The 21,217-nt window shown below is 39.2% G+C and overlaps 2 protein-coding genes across 2 annotated transcripts in view; one reads left to right on the top strand and one right to left on the bottom strand.

Moving 5' to 3' along the window:
- The window catches only part of pigk (phosphatidylinositol glycan anchor biosynthesis, class K), a 32,725-nt gene extending 21,587 nt beyond the window's left edge, over nucleotides 1–11,138 (bottom strand). The window contains exons 1-8 of the mRNA XM_034153096.1: nucleotides 11,025–11,138; nucleotides 10,778–10,831; nucleotides 10,559–10,650; nucleotides 9,441–9,576; nucleotides 8,450–8,561; nucleotides 6,704–6,800; nucleotides 4,371–4,488; nucleotides 3,180–3,290 (exon numbers count right to left, since the gene is read on the bottom strand). Of these exons, the coding sequence (XP_034008987.1) occupies nucleotides 3,180–3,290; nucleotides 4,371–4,488; nucleotides 6,704–6,800; nucleotides 8,450–8,561; nucleotides 9,441–9,576; nucleotides 10,559–10,650; nucleotides 10,778–10,831; nucleotides 11,025–11,090 (786 nt within the window). The 5' untranslated portion in view covers nucleotides 11,091–11,138. The remainder of the gene's footprint in view (nucleotides 1–3,179; nucleotides 3,291–4,370; nucleotides 4,489–6,703; nucleotides 6,801–8,449; nucleotides 8,562–9,440; nucleotides 9,577–10,558; nucleotides 10,651–10,777; nucleotides 10,832–11,024) is intronic.
- Nucleotides 11,139–14,296: 3,158 nt separating this feature from the next.
- ak5 (adenylate kinase 5) overlaps nucleotides 14,297–21,217 on the top strand; it is a 62,880-nt gene continuing 55,959 nt past the window's right edge. Inside the window, exons 1-3 of the mRNA XM_034153152.1 lie at nucleotides 14,297–14,705; nucleotides 15,941–16,127; nucleotides 18,631–18,798. Of these exons, the coding sequence (XP_034009043.1) occupies nucleotides 14,646–14,705; nucleotides 15,941–16,127; nucleotides 18,631–18,798 (415 nt within the window). The 5' untranslated portion in view covers nucleotides 14,297–14,645. The remainder of the gene's footprint in view (nucleotides 14,706–15,940; nucleotides 16,128–18,630; nucleotides 18,799–21,217) is intronic.

Genomic DNA, 21,217 nt, shown 5'->3' with positions numbered 1-21,217 from the left:
GAAAACGAACCCTTTCCAAACTGTATAAATAAATGCTACTAGATAAATATCTGCAGTACAGTAGACATTTGCTCATGCTGCTTTGGCATCAATTCAATTGTGTAGGTCACTTTTTCCAGGAGACAGTTGGTCAGATGGCGTTAAAGAGTTTCACTTTCTATACTACAGATAGTAGCCAGCTGCGTCAAACATGGCTAGAGCGTCAGTGGGAGCTGTTCAAATGTGAGAAAGTGCACTGAGAAGATTAGAAGCAAGGAGCATGACATTTGTTTATGCCATCATCAATCAGAGATCTTTCAGTGATTGGTGTGTCACCCAGAGTTCCCGTTAGAATATTTTTTTGCCGGTCAACATGTCCGTTAAAGTTGAAATCTTCCTGACAAAATGAGAAAAGTGCCGGAAAAGTCTTCTTTGTTATTTATTGAGCTTTAAAACAAATTGATATGATTCGATATTAAACAAATGAATTATAGTAGAACTACATTATTCAAAAGTGTACAGTCATTTTTACTAACACAGGAATAATAAACAGAGCGCTCTCTCCCTCTCCTGACAGCCCGTCAGTATCATGCAGCTCGCGGATCCAGTAATGAGTGACCCGACAGTAAAACTAAAACATATCTATAACTAGTTACGGTAGTTTGAGAGGTAATTAAAATAACTACGTGTGATATTCTAACCTGAAGTGTGTGTTTTGTTCCGCTCACCGCTGCAGGGGATCATGCAGAGCTGCGTGTCGACTCGTCAGCAGCAGCTGGTCTCTCTCTCCCGTCAGATTAGACTTTACTCGCGTTTATGTCCATATCGATCAGATCTAGCTAGTTCTAGCTAATGATATGACTACCTGCTTATTAAAAGACACCTAAACAATAAGCGTCGCTATGCACCCGGGTGAGGCCGCAAAGTATAGCGCAGCAGCATTATGCATTTGTTTACATGCCCACCGGAACCCCGAGGCATTACCAACAGATCAACGCACAATCAACCCATACAGGACATCTCTTTCTCCACATTAAGTGTTAGACATTAGAATTTACTATTCTTGTCTGTCACATACTCTTGTGTCTGTCACATACTCTTGTGTCTGTCACATACTCTTTTGCCTGTCACATACTATTCTTCTCTGTCACATAAGTGGTGCAACTGATGCGGTATTGCACTAAGGGGACATTATTTTGACCGGACATTTTGACCGGAGAGATTTAGATTTGCCGGTCTTCAGCATGTTTTACCGGTCATAGTCCGGTAATTACCGGCTAACGGGAACTCTGGTGTCACCACTTGTGGGTTAATCCTCTCAAGTGTGTGATTCATCAGTGTTTTGTCTGACTGGTCTCTTCATTTGAAATGAAAAAGAAAATCATTAAACCGAGGTTAACATTTTCTTCATCAGACAAACGAGAATTGGAAAACACACAACTGGAGGAGGATTTTGTTGAGAAGGTGGAGGCAATTTCTGATTCATCAAAAGGGCAAGCCTCTGCAGACTGGATTAAAAAAAACAACAGAGGGCTCGTCCGGGAAATCCATAATATCGATCCTTAAATCCACAAAATAGCTGGAGGACAAAGTGCATCTCCAGAAAAAGGAAGATTGGAGAGAATAATAAGCGCTAGTCAGAGAGCATTGATTTAGCTGGCGCTGAGTGCAGGCAGAGGATTTCAGGGGAGTTGATTGTAACTCCTGGTGAGGAGGCAGTGGATCTCTGCAGGACTGTGGAAGATAAAAAGGGAGGCCATGGCCTGAAGCAGCGTGTTCTCCCATCACCTCCGTCATGTGTGAAAGGCCAAAAAACCCTAAACACAGTATCAGACATTCTGCTTCAAGTGCTGTGTGACTTTCATCTCCTTTAACACCACACACAGCAGACAGAGGAGGAAGAGGAGGGAAGCTGGCTATATTTTAGGGACCACACATGTTTTCACATGAACTGCATTTACCTGCCAGTCACACAAAAAGTGGATCCTGCATGAATATCCGTTAAATCTACCACAATTAATTTCTAAATATGAACTTTTAATTCGTTTTTTTTCAGTTAACCAATACATCCTTAACAACAAAAGGAACAATCAGGACTTAAATTGAGGTCTCCAAATCGTTTATGTGGTTTGAAATCCAATTATAATCTAATTAGTGCCGAGTAGGTACTTGCAGTGCTATACAACATAAAAGGAATTACATACACACAATAGAGAAGCAGAATCCAGAGAATGTTTGGCTTTTGTCCTTATGAAGCTGAGTGATACAATTCAGTATTGTCTGGTGCGGTGAATTATTTTCAATTAACTTAGGCCCCGTCCACACGGACACGAAACGGGTGGTATCGGAACCGCAGAAACGGAGCCCTCAAACGGTAACTGTCCCAAGGTGGGTAGATCTGCGGACGAAACGCTCTGGGGGGCCTAACGGCTCCGTGTGTACATCCTATACGATCATTTCCTGATAACGATGAAGCCATAGCCCCGCCTCTGCTGCTCACTGCTGTAGCATGGTCAGTAGCTACTGCTACTGCTACTGACCATGCTACAGATGTTAGTGCAAAATCTACAGCTCCTCTACCACAACCATCAGCAACAAGTGGACATGGAGAATTACATGAACTACATGTTGCTACATCCACCGCGGAGAATAAACAGAAGGGCAAGCAGGCAACCATGGCAACCATGCTCCGGGGGTCTTCTTCGCTGCTTTTGGTGTATTTTGTGGCGGAAGTACAGCGCCACTTACAGGCCCGGCATTTGTACTACAGCGTCTCCAGCGGGTCGAGCGGTCTCGTGTGGACGGACACGTTTCTTGAGCCGATACCGTGTGGACGGAGGACTTTTTTGATATCGAATTCGGTTAGTTTTCGTTTTCGTCTCCGTGTAGATGCAGCCTTAGTTTACCAATTCGACTGATTGTTTAATCAGTGTGTCGACACCTGGAGCAAATGCTGATCTGATATCTTCATAAGTGTGCATGGTTCACAAGTGGTGAATTGCTTAGTCGATTAGTAAATATCACTTGTTATATGAGGTCAAAATGTGTACATAAACTTGATAAAATTGAATACTATTGGTTTTCGACTGTAAGTTTACAAAACACTTGAAAATATTGAATGAATAGAAAATGCGAATCCACCGAAATGTCTGCTCTACGGTACGTTTGTTCTCTCTGACATTAGTTAAAGTCACACTCACCAGGTCGTTCATGTTGGATTTGCTTGCAGGGTGGATGTCTTCCAGGAACTCCAGCAGGTAGAAGGTGTAGCGGTCCATCAGATGGACTCCTATGGCCAAATCTGGCTGATGCTGTGGGAGGACAAAAAGAAAAAACATTTGTATATTCATTGTCTAACAACACTTTAGGATGGTGTGTTTTACTTTTGGCTCAGAAATCCTTCTTTGCCCAATAGTGGGAACAAGATTATATTTCCTTTGGATGATCAAATAAATCCCAGCCATGTGGTGGATGACCACAAATAACTCTTTACCCTCAGGATACATCAGGACTAAAACATGCCACTTTGTTTTAATGTGCGAAAAAAGTGTTATGGTTTGACGTCGTGTGTAATTATGTACTATCGAAGTCTGATAAGCGAAGTGAATGAATACGCTGCATGATCACTGCAGATCAAATATAAGTACTCCTCACAACTGCACTTCATTTTAATGTATGGTATGAATTCAATAACTTGCTAGTGCTGGCAATGGGCCATATTGACTGACTTCCAACACCTTCAACTACACTGTGGTATTGCAGATATGGGTGTAAAAGATTTTATATTCAGAATGAAATAACTTTAATTCATTCATTGTCAACAACATTTTTTAATGCACTTTCACATTTAATTAAACATAATTTGCTTCACTTCCATGTTGTGCTACATTCCTGATTATGTACAGATCTTTGCATCAAAATAAGAAGTTATTCACCTGAAATCAGTGCATTTTTATTTTGCCTTTCTTATCTACGCTGTAAATTCCTCTTCTACATACAAAACATTCACGAAGGTTTTCCAAAACCACGCTTTTTGGTTAGATAATCATGTTAGTTGAATTGTAAGAAAGCCAACATTGTAATGGTTGATATTTGTTTGATTGTGCAGCAGAGGGCAGCACATACAGACATCTCAACACGCACTTAACGGGTCATACAAAATGATTCAGAGGGATTTATTTTTGTTTATAAAGTATTTTTGGAAAGATATGACTTTGCAAAGCAATTCTTTACACTTGAGATTGTATTAAGGGGAGAGTGGGTATGAACACGTTGCTCTGTCCTAGTCTTGAGTTGAAATGTGTTATGAAACCACGCTGCTTATTAAAAAACCTGACAAACTGATGGATGATTTTAATGTAATGTTAATCGTGTGAGGGCAGGTAACTCACCGACAGAGAGTCCTCTCCGACCTGACTGCTGGCCAGAGCCATGAGGTTTGGGGAGTAAAACCGCTCGTACATGGAGGCGCCCTGACAGGTGTCAATGATGAAGAGCAGCTCGTTATACCTGGAGAGAGAGAGAGACACACACACACACAGAGGATCATGTATATTCTCAAACAGGACTGATAAGAAAGAACACAGCTGGCATATCTCTCATCCATTTGCTCCAATAAAAAAAAACCTGGCACTACACAAACCTCCAAACCATCTTTCATAAGGCAGTTGCCATGGTGACCAAAACACACACACGATCCACAGTAAGACACTGCATGCATTGAGAGTGTGTAATGATGTTTCTCTTTGTATAAAATCCACACACACACACACACACACACACACACACACACACACACACACACACACACACACACACACACACACACACACACACACACACCACACACACACACACACACACACACATCACACACACACACACACACACACACACACACACACCACACACACACACACACACACACACACACACACACACACACACACACACAACACACACACACACACACACACACACACACACACACACACACACACACACACACACACACACACACACACACACACACACACACACACACACACAGTTTGATGATGATGAAGGGAGGTGACCAAGTCTCTATGGCGACTGTAATTTGGCAGTTAAAGACTGCAATTATCACATCAGCATCTAAGCTTCTCTCTGTCACCGAGTTACTCTCCATTCACAGGTCTGAGGACAAAAGAGGACGCTTTGGCTTCATTAGGGTCTTAAACGCACAAATCAAACACAGATCGCAGCATCAACCCATTCCGATACAAACAGAGACAGCCTCTCCTTCATAAGAGGTTTTGTAATCATTTGTATTCTGGTTATTCACTTGCTGTTCAGGCTTTCATTAGTCTAAAAGGTTGGGCTTCTAGGGATGAGAATATACAGACGGCGGATCTAGATTAAAAACAAACTAAAAAACACACAATAAGCGGATTATTCTAACTATCTATTGTCGGGATTTTTGTGAATATCATCGCATTAGTGACTCAAATAGAGAAGAGAGAAGTAGAGCCTGATTAAAACAAATACAGGAAATAAAAACTCAGTTATCCTTCATGCTTAATGATTTATGATTCAGTGATGGCAGGTGAGATGAAACTCATTTGAATTTCTCCACCTAAGGAACGCATTAATTCATCAGGAAGTTAATTGTAACTAAATATATCGAACGTAATGATAAGTCAGGGTATATGAAGGAATCCTGAAGTCAAATGTAATACCTTTTAAGACCTTTTTTAAGACCCTTTCCATACATTTTAAGACCTCATCGCCACTTCAAGTTCTAACCGGTTACATTGGCGACACACTTTACCTCACATTTACTATATACAGTATTGATTGTCCTTCCTCCTTATCTTCCAACCATTTGGACGCAAACTTGCATTTCCCCATAACGATGTTGTTTAACAACCGGCGTAAACGGACCTTCGCGCGCTATCAAGCAGTGAGCGTGCGATGTCCTGTTCAGATGACGTCAAATCCAACGGGATGCCATAAATAAACTACACAGAATCACACTACACACCTACGCAATGATTACATTCAGGCAAACTGTAGAATACAACCTCTTTGGACCATTTATATACTTATTGAAAACAAGCTACAAAATGATATACCTTGGAAAATGCCGTTTAATAATTTTTAATAGCCTTAATATTCGCTAAATTGATTTATCAACTTTTAATACTTTTTAAGACCCCGCGGACATCTTGAAAAGTTCTGTTTCACAAGATGAATGTGTGGGGCCCTGTTGCAGTGACATGGAGCTGCACGTATTTCACCAAACACTGACTGTTTCCAAATGAAGTTTACTGGAGGTATTTAAAAACAATATTTTTGAGCTTGAGTTAAATTACTCCTGAAAATCTACACCTTCTAGCACCAAAACATTGACAAACACAATGCATTTAAACACTGATTAATAATCAAGGTAGTGTATGAGCAAAGTCTGTGACACTGTAAAATGTGTATTTTGTATCGAGCCCTGCATTTCAAGAAAATATAAAAAAACGACTTATAAAGCAGCCAATCTCTTCCTGAGTCGCTCCTAAAGACGAGATATATATAACACGTCATGTCATTAAATGAGTGTTGACTTGCTTCCTAGATAATTGGCCCTCAGGGGAATTAAGGAAATATGAAGTGGAGTTGCAACAAAGGGAACACAGTGTTAGATGTTTCCGCACAAAGCCCATCACACTTTTATGAGATTTTCCGCTTTATTTACCTTCTCTTCTGCCACATCTGCTCAAAAGCGTCGGCCAGCTCCACGTTACTGATCTCCTCAGAGTCCTGGAACTTCAGAAAGCCGTTTCCACCATGGCCTGTTAGACAAACACATATTATTCATTATTCATTCCTCTCTGATTCATATTGCTAAAAAAAGAAGGAGATAAAGAATAGAAAATAACAAGCTGAAAATAAAACCGGCTGGCAGCTGTGGGGGAGAAACAACTGAAACTCTCCTGCATGCAGCTACAGATTAATAATGTAAAGAAATAAAACAGACTCTTTCAAACATATATCTATAAAAACAAATCAAGAGTTTAGAAACACGACTCACATGAGGTGACATGCCTTTTAAGGGGTAGATAATGCTCAGTGTTGCGAATATTGAATTTTCAGCTCCCCTATTGTAATAACCTTTCCGCCAAACAACTTAATAGTGTCAACTTCTTAATGATTTTACCTTCTGGGCCAACTTAATTGTTTTGTGGATGATTTTCTTAACCATCGATGTAGTAAAGATCAAACACAGACAACCTGAACTCATGTTAATATACTGTATTTCATAGCAACAAACACGATGTGAACTAACACAGTTCTGTAGAAAAACTATTTGAAGCTTTACTGAAATGTAAATTGAAAAACACCTGAAAAACAAATCTTTAATATAATCATAATACTGAATTTACTGATATTAACCTTAACCCACGAGAAACAATTAGGGTTAGAAAAACGACAACATATGCCATATATTTAATGAGTGTTGCTGCTATGAGTCTGTCATCTACTACAAGAAGATCTGGAAAGTTTGGCCACTTTGGTTACATTATATACTGATCAATACCTGGCTATAATATAATGCTCTGCGCCTGCATGTACTGTTGGGGGTCTCTCTCTGTTTTTATATTTAATTGTACTGCTAAGACTGTTACTACTTCATTTCTCACATCTGTGAATCTGATGAGCTACGATTCTTTATATATCTTAAGTTTAAATCTTCACTGAAGACACACTTCTTCTCTCTGGCCTTCTAGTCAGAGCTGAGCATGACACCTGACATTTTTTTCATTTAATCGTTTATTTGACGAGGGACAGTGCATCTGAACATCTAAAACAAATAATGCTTTTAAAACGTAAACATGCCGGATTTTAGCTTTGAGCTAGTTTCCATATGTCCCTCACATACAACATTTAAGAACATGACATTTATATACATAGCAAAATAAATACATGATATGCAGAGAGAGCACGAGCAGCATATAAGCATTTACCACATGTACCTGACATTTCTCTGTGTTTTGTCTTTATATTTCTGTTGTAAATTTGTGTCCTTTCTAAAAAAAAATTATTATGTTATTGTAGTGTGCTTTTATTACATGTACAGCACTTTGGCTTGACCAAAACTCGTTTTTAAATGTGCTTTATAAATAAAACTTGATTTGATTTAAGTTGTTATTTTATTGTATGCCTGCATTGTATTTGTATGTTCAGGACCCAAGACAAGAGGCACACTCGCATGCTTCTTAAGGAAACCCCCTAAATAAGCTACAAACTACCTTCATGTACTTTACTGACAACCATAAGGAGTTCTTTTTCACATCCCTCTCTGAAACATGTTAGTTTCTCTTTTAGCTAAAGCAGGGTTGGAGACACTTCTTTAACCATAACAGCTGATTGAGCATTACTTTATAATTAAATATAGAGAGTGTCAGTGGAGTATGTGAGGGTGGATCTGTCCTTTAGTTACCTGTCAGATATATGAGGATGTTGCTCCGGTCGTCAGCGAGGAGGCGTTTGGAGCGCGGCGTGCTGGGCGGCAGCCGGCCCGTCAAAACACGAAGGAAGTTCTCCACGGTCACCTGAAGAGGATACAGATACAATATTCATGCATGAGTCAGAGGTGATATATTATGTAATGTGCGTCTTCTAATTCAACACACGTCATCCACTGAGGCTTTGTAAAACAGTGAGCAGTGACACACACATTTAAAAACTGGACACCTGCATCAGTGGGGTCAGTATAAGGTAACTGCTCTATCTTTTAATGAAACTGTGAAAATCAATCTTGCCTGTAATTACCGTTTCACAGCAAACATTGATCGGTAGCGCGGTATTTGTTCATATTTATAGGACACGAAGCAGGGTAAATAATCAAAAACAAACTGTGATAAAGAGTCGATATACTACAGGGAACTCTGCCTTGTGGTAACAAACACAACACCTAGAGGCAATTCTATTTGAGAATGCAAATTATATAAAATAATTTCCGGCCCAACCGAAAGAGCAAACACTGGACTCACAGTGTTGACATTAACACCCTCCAGTTCCTGACTGCACCTGTATAATATTTGCCTACAAGTGATGTTATATATCAGTACTTAGTTACTATAAAGCTGGTGAAACACTACATGGATACATCCACCTTGCATTCGGCAAGATTTGGAAGTTACACATTTCAGATTTTAAACTTTTTATGAATGTCTTGTTCATTAAATAGAAAACATATGCAAACATGTAATAACTGTGCCTGATGTTTAAAAGAGAATATGCCGGTTAAAACTCTCGCCAAAGGGGTAAGAATATATTTCAAACAAATGTATGCATTTTGAGATGTGGAGTAATCTGTTTTTTTTTTGCCTTCAAGATACAGACATGTACTATTAGACTTCGAAACAGATTGTAAAAAGGGAAACTGGATTGCTTGCGTGAATAACCTCCTGACTGCAAGGTAAACAGACCTCATATCCTCTGTAGTCCACCTCCACGTCGTCACCGTACACGTTCAGCTCCATGTTCTTGTGGCTGAACACGGTGGCAGGCTTGGGGTTTCTGTGGTTACAAGCCATGTCATCAGCCAGCATGAGAACTATGTGGCTGGAGAACGAGAAAACAACAGAGACCATTAAAGATGACGACATTAGAAAACAAGGTAAATGACAAATGCGGAATTTTTCCTAAACACAGGTTCAGTGTGTTGTTAAATACCATTTGTGTACCGATTAGTTTAATGTAATCAAGTTATTTTTTCAGATGCTTTTTATACAAAGATACTTTTTTTGACATACACACAAAGGATGATACATTAAATGCCTGTCTGTCCCTCTAAAGAATATAATTTATTTAATGTCTACTTGGGTGGAAGTTTAAATAATAAATCAGGCAAGCAGTTAGTTAAGCAAACACAAAGACAAGGTCATATTATGCCTCACAACAGTTCATTCATATCATGAATTAATTCATCTCTGTGGCTTGGATCTTCTGAGACATTATGCAGTTAAGAATACTGATAGCACTTGTGATGAAGTATGTCTTAAATACATTTTCAGTTGGCAGAAGCTCAAGATTTTAAATGGCAGAATAAAGGATGAGAGGCTTCTGCCAGAAAGTATGATCGAATGTCTTTTAGTGCTTGCCATGTTTTTAGCTTGCCATGTATACAATCATAGAAAGTGTATTCCTAGAGTTTAGGTGACCATGCCAGGCAGGAACGGGAAAGTGAAACATTCGTAATAGTAGTATTTTACACTGATTAAAAATATTTCTTGACTTACAGCGAGATAAAATGTCGGGTTGTGAGGATTTCAGAGTGTCATTTCAGAGAGGCTCAAATGGGAGTGCAGAACTGTACCTACCTATGTATTTACATGTTTGCACATTTTCAAAATGTTGGCCATAGTGTTGTGATCGATTATCATTTTTATAGTTCATTAATCTGATGATTGTTTTGATGAGTATTTAGATGAATAGACTAATCTAAATCGGTCTCTGTTCTAGATAACCACAAGATCACGGTTACGTATCCAAAAAAGTGATATTAAATTAGACATTTTCAATACAGAAATGTTATTAAAGTTACCTGTCAGGAATGCCCAGCCTCTTAACACTCCTGTAGACGGATAACGTGTTTGCCACATGACGGTAGTTGAACCAGAATCTGGATGTACACACCTGAGCATCAAACAAATAAGAAAAGCAGCTTTCACAAACATGTTTCTGCTGCTGCCATCATTCATGCAGAAAATCAATTAGCATGAAATTAGCTAAAAATGAAATGTTTAAATCAATAAATACTCACCAGAACAGCCCAGTTGTTTGTATGACCACTGCTAAAAAACTGCCCTACGTTTTCCTAAGAAATGTAGGGGAAATGAATAAATAATTGTATTAGTTTCGTCTCATACGAGCAATCAGACTCATCACCACAACAGCTAGCATGACAGCAGAGAGAGCTAACATGGGAACGGCGTTTCAGGTGAAATTCAACATATAACTAACTAATTTGCGGGATACTAATAGCTGCATGTGAAATAATACAGACTCACCTCGATGTTGATAATGTTTCCTGATGAATAGGTGGCAAATAAGCTGAATAAAGTGAGTATTTTCATTGTGCAGCTCTGTTAGCTGTGAGCATCAAGGAAGTGAAAACCGGCGACTCCGCCCAGTAAGTGCTTCCGGTAGAATTCCTTTCAAGATAAAAGCGCAGGCATGGAACATGTGGAAGGAGAAAGAAATGTATGCATTATTTTACTGAAAGAATAAAGTTAACGTCTAAAATAGCTGCTCTTTTTCATGGTTAATTGTTAAGACATTTTATGTTGACAGTTAGCTGGTACATCATCTCTAGTCAGACACTCTAGACACTTTGTGATTAACCATTTAGCTTTTGATAAACTTGAAATACAATGGAGTATGTGCCAGGAAAATATTGTTGTTTTCTTTTGTTCTACTACGTGCTCATTGAAATAATGTGTCCCCTAAATACAAAAAAAGCGTATATGTTATAGCTTTGTCCAACCTTTTTCAGCATAGAAATACAAACACACATCAGATACACATACAGAATGTGCAAATCAGCTTAAACAGATTAAATGTTATGTGGGAAAAAAAAGGTATGAATGTATTTTATGTGGATAAATTGTTATGCTATAATATAAATAATATATATAATATAATAGATAGACGAACTCAGACGATTGCTAACACACATCAGGTAGGATTTTCTGTGAAATGGCAAGATGGGTGGGAAGGGGGAGGGACGATGGGAAAGGGATTCCCTATATATGTGTATTTCTTTCTTTGTCTTTTCTTTTTCTTTTTGTATTATTGTCTATATAATTTGTATCTGTGTATATAAGTCCCCTTGTGAGGCAAACAAAACAAAAACAATAAAAAGTTGGTCACAAAAAAAAGAATGTGCAAATCACAAACAGATGACATACATGCTAGTTGTAAATGACTTCATAAAAAAAGGAGACTTTTTATATTATTTCACTTTGATATTGTAATGATTTGTTTGGTTTTGTGGTTTCTTGGAGTTGTTTTTCATGTGTCAATTCATTTTTAAGTAAGACACTTAAGGGGTTAGCATTAGACACAGATGACTGCATGTCTAATTCAGCCAATCATAATTCAGTCATATGTGGCAGATGGAAAAAAGAAGATTAGAAGTCAAGTAATGTTGACAGCTTCGTATTCAAATGCCTATCCAGCTAATTGCTGAGGGAATTCATAATGAGAAGTGACATGTACTGTATATCACATGCAGCAGATGTCAGAAGGCGCGTCACGTCTCTGCTGAAGAAGCCTCAGTCTGGCAGCCCTGCAGTACAAGATAAAGCTATGAAAAAAACATATCCTTCATGCAATTCTAATGTAACATTACAATGCAGCAGGTTCAAGGTCTTCTTGAAAAGCAGCATCAAAATCAGTTTGAGAAACCGTGGAAAAGCCTTTAGGGGTCTGATAACCACTTCAATACAGCGGACGTCTCTTACTTCTGCTGCTTTTCGACCTGCAGCATCACAGTCTTTGCTTGCATCGATATCATCATAGTAATGCCCTCCTTCAAATACATCACAGTAGAAAATGAAAAAGCAAGGATAGTGCGCCAACAAAACAGATTGTGGTTGCATAAATCTAATCACTATGCCATATTCAACCCATAATTAGCATTTATTGTCCTCACCAGTGACATATTCTCACTCATGCTTCCAATGTCATTCAGATTCAACACACTGATGTTGCTCAACTGCTCTAAAGTTGTTCTCTGATACAACAAGGTGACTTAAAGTCAGCTGTCCAGAGGATTAGTGGCCTCTAAGCATCAAATCCTATGGAGCAAACCAGTGGCCTATTCGTGTTGCCTAAAGAAGACTTGATCCAGTGGAATTCGACTTTTGAACCCTTGTTTATATGCTTAACCTAAACTAGACATAAACATTGGTATGCAGGTTAAGTGGTGATCGACCTGGAGCTAAACACTTGCAGGCTGCTGCACTGGAGGCTCGTGCCAGTCTTGGTCAAATATTTATTTATACTCAAGAGGACACGATCTCTGTTTATATCAATGACGCTTGATGGTGAAGCGATACATTTAATGGACCATGTTTCCCTGATGTCAAATGTTTTAATGCCTGACATATTTTCTGTCCAGATAATTCTTTACATTACATAACATTACATTAAGCTGATGCTTTTATCCAAAGAGACTTACAATGAGAACAATCAACCATGAGGGTGCAAACCTGAACTGCTAAAATCCTACAAGTGCAATAGCTTTCAATAAGCCAAACAATTTAACCATGTTTTTTTTTATTGGTTTTTTATTTCTCGTGTTGCAAATAAAAAAAATACATGGAATTGTACTATTACTAATTTAAATATTTTGGGTTGCAATGCTTTTGCTAGTTCATCACATTTGGCAAAGATCAGGTGCAAAGCAATGGTCTCACACAAGGACAAAAGAGTTATTGCTCAATATTTACCTACTTGACTTATCCCATCTCTGATAACGGGATTTAAGTGTCATTAGTTTTATTATATGACAAAACCTTCTAAAATAGATCCAGTGCATTGAGCTTGAAGACCTACTCTGGATTTGGTAAGTAGCTTGACAAAAGACAAAAGGATTACAAATATATGCCCAGGAAGGAATTAGATTGAATTAAAAGCTTGTGATGTGGACCTTGTGTTTGTGTTATAAACAGATTAAGGTGAAACTCTGTCCTTGTTGTTATCTGATAGAGCACATGAAGAAAACAACAATAACATGTTTTCTATACCCAAAACAAAATTAAAAGCACCTACTGGGGACCATTAACTCCCGTATCTGTTACAATTTGACTCTTCTGTTAAAAGAAATTCCAACAAATATTAAGAAATAAAATAAAAAGTATGTTTTACCCTAAAATGTTGTGCCTCTCTCATTGAATGACTGGCCCCTCCATAGGACGGGATGGATTATGTTCATTCATCAGATAGTAGGCTACACACACACAAATCAACAACATGTTCATTTTGAAAAACATTTCAAGTGTCTATTCTTTGGATATATTCATTGCAGTAATTCATGCAAACCAGTAATCTGAGACATTGTTTAAAATGTGGTGATGATTCAGGTTTTTTGTGTTAATTAAAGAGCAGTTAAAACAGACTGATTTGACCGGGAACACCAAAGTAAGGGGCGCGAAACGAACACGGCAGGAGGGTTAAAAGCACCTCCTACTGGACCATTACCGCCATATATGTAATCATTGGTGTCTTTTCTTTCTGTGCATTACTGTATCTTTCTCTCCAACAAGTTTGGTTGCTGACTGTAGCCGGTGTGAAAGACGCCACGTTGAGGCGGTGAGTGCGTTATTTGGCACAGCGCGCGACCTCTGTGCCAACGTCAGGAGGCACACATGGTGCGCGCTGAGGCAGGAGCTGTACTGTAGGAGGGGAGACGCATCGCATCACCGAGGAGGGTGGCGCGGTGGCATCGCCTGCAGGAATCCAGTTGTAAAGTCCACACACGAGGCTAAAATGCGCTGAAGGGAAACTGCCTGGAGGTCCGCTGTTAACAGAGATCAACCCTAACGGAACCGAGACACCGGGAGAAGAAAACAAAAACAAAGAAACGCTCCGGACAAGTTGTGATTTCAGAGGAAATCCGACTGGAGATGAATACCAACGATGCCAAGGAGTATCTCGCGCGGCGGGAGATACCTCAACTATTTGAGGTGAGATATTCTGAAACATGAGCTGATATGTGAAGATTGGGCTGTGTGATTTTTACACAAAGACTCATCGCTGCATGAGAGAGTGATGGCAAACACCTCAATACATATTGTTATGGCTGATGGAGGGGCGATGACTGTCCTTACTTATTGATTATAAATAATGGTTTGAAGAAGAGGAACGCTAATGATTTCTGTGTGTTATGGTGAAATGTATGATAATTGCACAAATTGTAACCAAACCAAACAGATTTATTTTCTTTGACTGATTTAAGATGAAGAATGATTTCGGGAATAATCTATTTTCAGATGCAGACTGAATTCCATTTTAATGACAAATTAATAGTAAAATAGCATTACAAATACATGTATTGCAATTATTGCAGAAAATAGTATCATGATCTGACTTGTGGAATATTAGCCATATTGTATACAGAACGAAAATACTATTAAGTAACTATCCAATGTAATATGAAAGAAGTCTCTACAGGATTATATACCATTAGAGGTCAAATGCAATCAAGAACAATAAAGACAATGCATTACACTCTCTATTAAGCAGCATTGAGGAAAAATATAATAATGAGGTATTTATTTTCCTGAGGCAACTGTAAATTGGCTCGTCCACTTAATTAGACTCAATCCCATGTGCAGTGCAGCTAATGCAAGCAATCACTGCATGTGTATTTACAGCCAGTTCAAATTACACTGAGGAGTGAAGTGACACATCATCAAAACTGCACTGTAATGTTACTGATCTCCATTATAAGCTATCAGATATGAGCACAGTGAATGGCTTTCAGTGGGGAGAAGCTGTATGTGTTCATGGGTGGGAGTTGTTAGAGAGGAGGGTGGGGATGAGAAGTCCCAGAGGAAAGTATTGTTTTAAAACATTCATGGAGCAAATGTCACACAAACATTAACTTGTGTTTTGGAGCGCGGTTCATTTTCTCACATTCATCACTGTGGCTCCTCGACAATAACAGCCTGATAAATCAACACAGAGTCCTGATGACCTGAGCTCAATTTCATGGGCTTCTGACAAAATGAGATGTTTTGTTTCCCCTGTTGGAGACCAGCCAAGGCAACCATGATCTGCACTTCAGAACTTCTCCTCATTAAAAAAAGGCAGCCGCTACGCTGTTACAGAGCAACACAAGATCACAAAGATGTCATGATGCCTGAACAAACATCTCATTCTCCCTCAACAAGTCCTCCTCCTTCATTATTGTCTCCAGAGCCTGCTGACAGGTCTGATGTACTACCGACCCGACGACCCCATCGACTACTTGGAGGGCTGTCTGAAGAAAGCCAAGGAGCTCGGAGGACCAGAAAAAGTGCGGTGGGATACCTTCGTGGGCCAGGAGAAGAAGTCCCTTCCCCCCCTTAATGGCGGCCAATCACGCAGGTCCCTCTTCAGAAATGGTGAGCAGTAAATGCTGATTGTACAGAAGCACTTTAGAGCTGAAACATGAATCAGTCAATCGATTATTTGATTAACAGAAAATTCTTATGCAACCATTTTTGATAAGCGATGAATTGTTCAAGGTATGTTCAAGGGGAAAGAAGACAAAACAATACTGGTTTCTGAATTTGAAATAAGATCACGTTTTTTAAAGTAGACAGTGTAGGTTTCAGGTCTTTAAGAGGATGCACCACAGTTTGTTTGTAAAAAAAGATCCAGTGTTGAAAACGAAAAGATAATAAGGTAGCACAGACACAAATCTTAAGGAGAAAGTTGACAACATTTAATTTAGCCAATTCATTCTGTCAATTAAATCATGCTAACGTTTAGATCTGGTGGCCATCTTTATAGCTTGTACTTTCTTTAGGTTAAAGACTGTTGTTGCGGACGAAAAATATCACTAGAATCTGACTATATTATCTTTGAGAAAGCAAAATAGTTCTTCTGATTTATCAGTAAATCACAAGTTACACACCAGAATCAAATCATACACATTGGCGCTTCTTCAATTGTTGATGAAATGCTACTATAAGAGCCAAAATAAATGTCATACATTTGACTTCTCTCCAATGGCAGCAAAACAGCTTCCTCTCCCACACAATAAAAACTGGCTCACTGTTTGAGCAGGAATGGGTGTTGACATTTGTACTGTAACCCTCATGAGCCCTTTTGTAGATGACTTGTTAAAACACTTGGAGTCTTTTTTCCAGGCATGTTGTGAAGCACAGCCGTGTGCATCAATAATTCCTGATGGATTTGGTGGGCCAAAATCGATAGAAGTGTCTCTCTGAGGCACAGAAGCGCCCACAAACAAAACAAAATACAAAGGTTAGAAGAAACCACTGCTGCTGCTTCCAAACATGTTAGAAAACAGAATCCTGTATGCAGATCACAGCTCTCGTCATGTCTTTGATGCATTCACTGACCTGTGGCAGGAAAAGACAGATGATTGTCTGCAGTGAGTCATTACTGTAATACAGCTTTCCCGGCAGGTCTTACCAATGCAGGAATATGCAAAGCTTGTTTTGAATTTGCATGATATGCTAATTAATTTTTGAATTCCTACAATCACTTCTTTGTTTGATGGTGCGTGTCAAGCATGGCAGCAATGTACAAAGGCCATGAGAATCAAGAAAAAAAAGAGTTACTTGTTAGTGAGTAAAACGTGCTTTTGCATCTTTAGGCTGACATGCACATCTCCTTCACAAAAGAACTTGACAGTCAAGATGTGTTGAGGACGGACTGCTTGAATAAAGTTAGTTATCCCTTTCAAATATCTGAAAAAGATGCCAGCTGCAGCGTTTATTTGCTGGGAAATTAAGCCTGATCAGAGATTCACGTGTCCTGCGGTTCCCCTCTAGGCAGAAAGCCGAAGCTGTGCCATGTTTCAAACGTTTGCTGGAAGAAGAATCTGGTCTCGCTTCCTGAATTATTCCGTACTCTGCCTCATTGACTGTTCAATCTGCAAAAAGTGAAAAGAGCCTAAAGTTTAGACTCAGGCAAGTGGGGCAGCTTCAGTTATTCTCAACCTTTATTGTTCTCTGAAGATTTAAAAATATCTCCATTTATCTCTGGCACATGTTCTGTCATCAGTAAAAAAAATGCATGTTCAATACCATCCTCATTGTTATAATACAGTGTAAAAAGATAACATAAAAACGTTTCATCTGAGAAACAACTGAAAATAAGATGTTTTTAAGAGTCTTTGTCTAAAAACAAGACCCTTTGTCGCACTATCTTGTTCCTTCTTAAGTTATCAGGTCTTATATCAAGTGTTAAGACATATTCTGACTAGAAATTAGACGAATACACCTGGCAAGACACCCTTTATCCAACGCCTGCACATTGGCCTGGTACTAATATATGTTCTGGTTGGATTGCAATAAACGCAAAGATCTCAAAGGTTTCCAGTCTTTTTCTTTAGGTATCCAAAAATACCTGCCCTCAGCCTTTGTATAAGATGCACATTTGACTCCACATCTGTTTTACTACCTAGCTGCAGTACTTCAAGAGTATATAGTACTTCATGTAGCAACTCTCAGAAAGCATGCAAAATGGATTCTGTTTCTGGTAAACATGTTATTATCTATGCCTTATTCACAAGAGACAGCTGTGCCAAACGGATCGAAGCGCTGAATTACACAACAGCTTTATCTGTTGGTAAAGCTGATGGTTTTTTATATTTTGTTCTGAATAGGGCTTTGTATCGTTTTAAACAATGTGAAAAAGCACAAAACTACAGTAATTAAGATAACGGTGAGCTTGGAAAACATTTTCTTATCAATACTTCAGATGAAAAGCAAAGGAATTGGGTCTCATCAATACCTTCTCTTTGTGTGTGTGTGTGTGTGTGTGTGTGTGTGTGTGTGTGTGTGTGTGTGTGTGTGTGTGTGTGTGTGTGTGTGTGTGTGTGTGTGTGTGTGTGTGTGTGTGTGTGTGTGTGTGTGTGTGTGTGTGTTACAGTGTTGCCCGACAGTCCCAATTTTCCCTACAGAAGGTATGACCGCCTCCCTCCCATCAGCCAGTTTTCCATCGAGAGCGACTCGGACCTGTCGGAGACGGCGGAGCTCATAGAGGAGTACGAGGTGTTCGACCCATCCAGACCGCGACCCAAAGTCATCCTCGTCATCGGTACAGTACCAGCACACACACATTAAAACCAAAACATACATGTGAACTTACACTGGTAGGAAAACTTGGAGGTAAACATGTCTCCCCATCCAGGATGTTAGAATATGAAGCTGCTCATCAGGATTCCTGCTGACTCATGTTTTCCATTATAACAGCAGGCAGCAGATATATTTTATGTGTAAACAGAGAAAACACTTTGACCAGTGTCTAGTTAATGGATCTGAAGGGAGCTTTTATGCTTTTATGAAAAAGCTCAACACAAATATAAAGTCTATACAAACCACACTGATGATCCAAGAATACATGGCTTTGATGGTATTCAAGGAGCTGGGGAGTGAGTGTGTGTGAGTGTTTGTGTGTGTGTACGTGTGTGTCTTTCCTGGTACGGTATTTTGAACTTGGCCCCGCCTCTCTGTGTTGCTATCAGCGGGGGGGGATCTCGTTGCATGTCACTCACTGTGTTCGACGCTCACTCTCACGCTCTCCTAATCTGATTTCCTTCTTGGGCCTGAATTAACCTGTCAAACACTTTCATTAATCTTATGAATTAAGCATGGCAGCTGCACAATGAGAGTCATGACACTGGATGAGCTGGACCGAAAGAAAGCTGCTATTTATAAACCCTCTTAAAAAAAAGTATATTTAGGTTTTTAAATAAGCAAGAAAAGGACTTGGGTGTCTGTTGGAAGCTTTTTAAAACCTCCCGACAGCCCTCTGCTGCGGCATATTTAGATTTTTAGTTTGGACCTGGCTGTTCAGTTTCCCTGAAGTGTGGATGATTGTTATTTGTCCTCGCAGCACAAAAGCCAGTTCCTATCTCGTCTTTGTGAGCACATTGTGCCCTATTTTTAAAGGAAATGAGGATGGCAGCAGCTGTCATCTCTTTGGATGGTCGTGCCAATAGTTTGTCAGGTTTGCAGAGAGAGATGGACTGACAAGGACACGTTCGTTCAGGATGAAGCTGGGTCGAACATTGCGAAACTCTCAGATGTGAGATAAAAGTGCACTTTTTTAGATTATCTCCCTAGCCCTCCCTCTCTAACGCTTTCAAACTTTCACTTTTTCTTCTTTATTATGTGTGACATTCATATTTTACTAAATCCATGGTAGGGCTGCTCGATTATGGCAAAAATCATAATCTCGATTATTTGGATCAATAATTGATATCACGATTATTAAAAACGATTATCCATTTACTTTGAAAACATCCATTTATTGAAAAAAAAATGTGAACAGTATTTTTTAACAGTTGATTACCCTGAACTTTAAGTATAATTCAACTGAAAAACCAATTAAAAAATAATTAAAAAATAATAATAATTTAAAAGAATTATAATAATAACAAAATAATCGTTTTGTTTCGATTACGTTGTTTTCGTAATCGTTGCAAGCCAAAATCGTAATTGCGATTAAAATACGATTAATTGAGCAGCCGTAATCCATGGGCCTTTTATATTAAAAATCAAACAGGTAGTGCACTTTAATGACACTTCAAGGGACAATTCATCCCCAAATCAAAGCCACAGGTTTCTCTCCTTATTTCTTTGGTGTGAGCTGTTGAGTGTTAGAGATATTGTCCGTAATGTCTACCTTCTCACGAATATAATGGAATACAAATAGATAGCACTGGGCTTGTGGTGCTCAAAGAGGCAAAACATGTTTGTAATCAAACAACCATGTCTTGATACAGAAATTATGACCCAGTTACGCAAGATTAGCCACAGATCATGTAGTGAGAAGTATTAATCATATCATTTCCTTCTACTGAAGTGCAACCACAAACTATCATCAGTTAGAAGCATCTATAGAGTGACTTCTACCAATCTTTACAGCGCCTCGAGTCAACTCGAGGACCAATGACACACACACACACACACACACACACACACACACACACACACACACACACACACACACACACACACACACACACACACACACACACACACACACACACACACACACACACACACACACACACACACACACACACACACACACACACACACACACACACGTGACATGCCTTACCCTCTCATACAACCAACCAAACACATTCTCCGCAATCTTTCTCTTTTAGCTGCAAAGATTGCTATCTCTCCCTCTACTTTTCTGCCCCACCACGACCTCTACATCCACCTAGGATCCGGGGGATAGTTATCTAGTCATCACTCCTTAATGTTCTTTGTAAAAAATATTTAGGGGAAGTGCTGAGGCCGGAGCCTAGAAACTCAAACTACATTCTGCTGTTTATAAACATTTGGTGGTTGTCTGACTGAAATACATATATCTTGCAAAACACCAGCTGATGGTCCAAGAGTGGACGCACACTCCTTCTGCACAGTGTTACATTTAGTGGTGGAAAGAAAATAGTTCCTACATGATGGTTATGATTTCTGGAAAGAGACATTGGACCACT

This window comes from Trematomus bernacchii, unplaced genomic scaffold (assembly GCF_902827165.1).
Source record: "Trematomus bernacchii unplaced genomic scaffold, fTreBer1.1, whole genome shotgun sequence".
NCBI lineage: Eukaryota > Metazoa > Chordata > Actinopteri > Perciformes > Nototheniidae > Trematomus > Trematomus bernacchii.
Note: the sequence above shows the minus strand (reverse complement) of the source record. Positions and strands in the feature narration are given on the sequence as shown.